This window comes from Gavialis gangeticus, unplaced genomic scaffold (assembly GCF_001723915.1).
Source record: "Gavialis gangeticus isolate Ggan-Ray unplaced genomic scaffold, GavGan_comp1, whole genome shotgun sequence".
In the NCBI taxonomy this organism is placed as follows: Eukaryota; Metazoa; Chordata; order Crocodylia; family Gavialidae; genus Gavialis; species Gavialis gangeticus.
The window spans coordinates 9,161,574-9,166,554 of record NW_017728996.1 but is presented as its reverse complement, the minus strand read 5'-3'; the positions used below and the strand labels follow the sequence as shown (position 1 = coordinate 9,166,554).

General features: G+C 39.0%; 1 protein-coding gene across 4 annotated transcripts in view; it reads left to right on the top strand.

Annotated features, from left to right (window-relative positions):
* The window catches only part of MEF2A (myocyte enhancer factor 2A), a 193,888-nt gene that overhangs the window by 171,786 nt on the left and 17,121 nt on the right, over positions 1-4,981 (top strand). For all 4 annotated transcript variants that reach the window (XM_019504007.1, XM_019504010.1, XM_019504011.1 and 1 more), the window contains one exon: positions 3,327-3,453. In XM_019504007.1, coding sequence (XP_019359552.1) covers positions 3,327-3,453 — 127 coding nt within the window. The remainder of the gene's footprint in view (positions 1-3,326; positions 3,454-4,981) is intronic.

Below are 4,981 nucleotides of genomic sequence, written 5' to 3'. Positions count from 1 at the left end.
AAAAAAAAAAAAAGGGGGGGGGGGTGGAGATTTACTTTGAATGTTAATATTTGAAGTTCCTCAAAAATTATAGGTTTACAGGAAGTTTTATATCATACTGACTGACAGTGATTACCTGCATTTGTCATGCTGCATATTCTGACCTTTATAGAAGAATGGCTGTCTTGCAGTGTAAAGAAATAAAGGATATAATTCAATACAAAATATTTAACCAGGTCATTAATATGTGCATCTCAGTGATTGGAAGTCTTGATCAAAGACTGTTAAAATCAGATGTTTTAATCATAGACCTATTTGTTTTCTTTAGCTGTTAGAATTACTGTGCTTCTGCTTTGTAAAACTGCTTGGAATTGAGATGCAGCCTGTTGATAAATGAATAATGTATGAAGACTTTGCCCTCTAGTGGTTGTTAAAATGGAGCTTTCCCATAGAATCTTGAGCCAGACCATCAGAAGGTGAAATCATCCTCAAACTAAGCCAGTTAAACTAGCAAATGATGTAAAACACCCTTGAATTCTATGTTATATGAATTATTATGCATTCTGAAATATACAGCCATATCCTTTCTGTCTAGATGACTGAAATTGAGCAAATATACTATATCTAATGGAGAGGGGATAAATACCTTTGCTTGTAGAATGAAATAAAAGGCATATACTTTATCCATTATCACTGTCAAATTGTCCCCATTAAAAAATAAGTCTGAAATGTGTTATGAATCTATATAAACCCTGGAACATATAACTGTCTCAGACAGACCAACAGTAAAAAAATTCTCAGGAACCTTGTATTAGAAATTCAGTAATGCCGATAAAGTGCCCAGGAATAAATCACTTCTGAAAACGGACTCGATTAGCCACTCAAAAGAATCCTCATGGGGAAATTTCTGGGTCTGGATTGTTTCCCACTAGGCTTCTCTAACTTTTCCATTATGAAGTAATCCCAACTTTATAGGCTGCCATCCAAGAAACCTTTGGAAAAAGGTCAATTTCCTACATACACACACACACATCTGCTCTAATAGCATAACAGCTTAACCCAGTTTTGCTCTAATAGATGGTAAGATTTTTTTCAAAAGCATTTAAGAGACTAAGGCGCACAAATTCCATTGAAAATCAGTTCGACTTGTACCTGCTCACATAAGCGCTTTGGAAAATTCCACCCTGAAACTGTGGTACAGTACTTCTTCGTTGAACACAAACATCCAAATAATTTGTCAAGCCAGGTTTTTAAGGCTGGGCTTGACAAAGCCCCGGCTGGGACAATCTAGTTGGGGCTGGCCCTGCTTTGAGCGGGAGGGTGGGCTAGATGGGACCTCCTGCAGTCCCTTCCAACTCTCATTTTCTATGATTCTGTGAAATAAACTGCAAAGTTAAGGCATGCTTTCTGTAACATTCAACAAAAATGGGCACTCCTGCAGGAAAGACCAATCTTGCACTGTAGTCAGTATTCTTCACACAGGACGTAACTTTGTTTAAACCAATTCATTCTTATTGTTTCTTGATGAATAAAGGCTTTTGAAAGAGTTGACAAGTTTGCTCCTTACTGAGCAGGAAAAAAAAATCTATTTTGGCAGTTTTATGCACTGGAATATCCAGTCTCTAATCTCTGATGTTATAATTGCATCTAGTACTGCCATCTTCAATTTCTGTAACTCTGTAACATCACACTGAAACATCTGGTTATTATCAGATGCCCTAAAATCTGCAGGATTAATACCAAGCCCTAAGCTATAATATCTCCCTTATAGTTTAAAGGTATGGTTATTTTAAGGTATAGTTCTATACTTAAAGTAGCTAAGAGTGACTAATAAAAGATCATAGTCTATTTACAAGTGGTAGCTATAACATGTTTTCTACCCTTTTAAATTATGAGGCTAAACTAGAAATGCAAAGCTGATAGCCATTGATTCAGCAGTGTTAGTTTTGGGTTTTGTAAATGTGTAGAGACGGCAGTATGCCATGCCTCTGCTCTGTCTCTGGGGTCCATTCTTATGAGAAAAGAACTTGTGTATGTTGGTATCTTGTGCTTTCTCAGGAACAGGTAGGGGGAAACAGGTAATAGGGATAATAATGAAATATCCTTATATCCGTCCACATTCAGAAAAAAATGAATGGGGTGATGGTGCTTTAGTTGTTGGCAAGTGCCTCACCTGAGAAGTTGCAAAGCTGCTCTTCAAGGAGCAAATAAATACAGTTTCAGAGACTTGGAGTATAGCTTTTTAAACTAGTTTAAAATAAGCTACAAATTACCTTGGCTAATATTGAATGTTCCTTCTAAAATGAAGGCAGAGAGGGTGGTGTTAAAATTCCATAGGAAAAGTTGGGGCTGTTATTTTCTTGGAAAATAAATAGCAGCATGGCATGTTGTTGTCACAGTCTGATGCATTTAATCTGTGTTGACTTGGGGATTTGGGAAAAAAAAAGAATTTAAAGTTTCTTTGCTAAAGAATATTGCATGCATGAGATGGAATGGCTTTGTTTTCTGACAGTGTCCACCACGCTGCTAAAGTAATATTTTCTGGAGCAGATCATCAGAATGACAAATGGATTGTTTTAACTGCCTGATTCAAATGAAGGGGTTGTCACAAATGTTTAGTTTAGGACTGTGGCCTGTAAACTATTATTATGAAATCAATATGAGTTACCCACCCACAACTGGCTGCATTAATTTTTTTTTCAAGTCTGATGGCTTCTCATATCAGAAGGCCCAATTAGTCTGTTTAACTCAAGTATTTATATTTTTAAATCTATGTGCAATATAAAGAGTACTTTCTTGGCTCCCACAACCATGGATACTCTACCATTGCCAATGGTATAGATTTAAGGGATCTCTCAGGCTAAAATTTTCCAAAATGTTTACCAAAGTCACTTTTAGGAATTGGACATTGAAGTCTTTCTTCTTTCCTAACAGGACTTAGTCTCAGGAGTGCCTGTGCTGTCTTTGAAAATGAGATATCAGCTCCCAAGTCATTGAGGCACTTCCGAAAAATTCTATGCTCTCTCCTTAAAGAGTGTGGTTTTTTTTCTCTCTTAATCCAATTACAACTCAGATTAACATTAATGAAAACTGCTTGCACAGCAAGAAAATCATTTGCTCTAATGCGCAAATTATTTCTCATTTAAATTAACCTAAAATGAAATTTGTTTGGCCTTTTAAGTTCATAGAAGTAAATCCGCAGTCACAAAGAATGATTCTGTTTTTGACCCAAAATATAAGGCTAAAAAAACCTGTTTTAATTGGTTGTCATGTTTACACAACCACATTTTTTCCTTGTTGTAATTGATATCCACAAGACATGTTCTTTTGTTTTTAATCATTTGCAGAATACCCAAAGGATAAGCAGTTCTCAGTCTACACAGCCTCTTGCTACCCCTGTGGTGTCTGTGACAACTCCCAGCTTGCCTCCACAGGGACTGGTATATTCAGCCATGCCTACTGCCTACAACACTGGTAGGTTATTTCCTATTTAATTTAGCTAACCTGTAAGGCGCATAATCCTACAGTTTTATTACCATAATCTTATGAGTCCCAGTTCCAGAAGGTTTGCATGTTTGCAGCACTTCACCTTATTTGAATATTTGGCTTATATGACAACTCTTTCTTGTAACTGGAAAATCAGCTTTTAGTTTGTGAGAAGTTACTGATACTGGGACATAGCAGGGATTTTAACAGAAGCTTTTTGGTACCTTAGTATGTCTACGTTACATGACCTGACACAACAAAAGTCAGGAAGTGTTGTGTATGAGGAACAATGGTAATAAGCTGATGGGGAATAGGTTTAGGTTAGAGATCAGAAGGGTTTTTTTTACAGTTAGGGTGGCCAAAATCTGGAACCAGCTTCCCAGGAAAGTGGTCCTTGCTCCTGGAACCTTGGGCAAATTCAAGAGGAGGTTGGATGATCACCTGTCTGGGGTCTTGTGAACCCAGCATTCATTCCTGCCTGTGGCAGGGAGTCAGGCTAGATGATCTGTTTGGGTCCCTCCTGACCCTAGCTACTATGAAACTATATCAGGGATGAACTATTATTTCTGGAGTCAAGAGACACTTTAGAGCATGCTTCTTGTTTGAATCCGCTTTCCTCAGAGAGTGCAAAGGGGCCAGAATCCTCTTGTGGGTCTTTTCCCAGTGTGGAAAAATCCCCAAAGAGTTAAAATAGTTTAAAAAGGGAAGCACCCACCAGAGTTCGAGGTCTTCAAATGTTTTTTGGCCAGGGAAGGACAAGGAGCAGTGGCCATAAACTGGTAGAGGATAGTTTCAGGTTGGATGCAAGGAAGAACATTACGGTAAGGGTGACCAGAATCTGGACTAGACTTCGCAAGGGGGTGGTGTGGTACCCAACCTTGGAAGTTCTCAAGAGGAGACTGGACAGACACCTTGCTGGGATCTTTTGATCTCAGCAAGATTCCTGCCCAGAGCAGGAATTTCTGTGTTTCTATGATTCTATGATTTATTTAAAATAAAAGAAGGCAATACAATCTTGGGGGCTTTAAGTGATTTTTATCCAGTGCATAGCACCAAAGTTTGAATTGATGTCTAATTCAGAAACTTGTAAACACTTGTATACAGAACATGGTTTTCAGCTGTATTGATTCTGAACCATTATTTCACTAAGGTCTTGTATAGATTCATAGATGCGAGGGTCGGAAGGGACCTCAACAGATCATCGAGTCCGACCCCCTGCCTAGGCAGGGAAGAGCACTGGGGTCAGATGATCCCAGCCAGATGTCTATCTAGCCTTCCTTTGAAGACCCCCCAGGGTAGGGGAGAGCACCACCTCCCTTGGGAGCCCATTCCAAATTTTGGCGACCCATACCGTGAAGAAGTTTTTCCTGATATCTAGCCTCAATCTGCTCTCTGTTAGTTTGTGACCATTGTTCTGTGTTACCCCAGGAGGCACCCTGGTGAACAGAGCCTCTCCGATCCCTTGCTGCATCCCCCGAATGAATTTGTAGGCGGCCACAAGATCACCTCTCAGCCT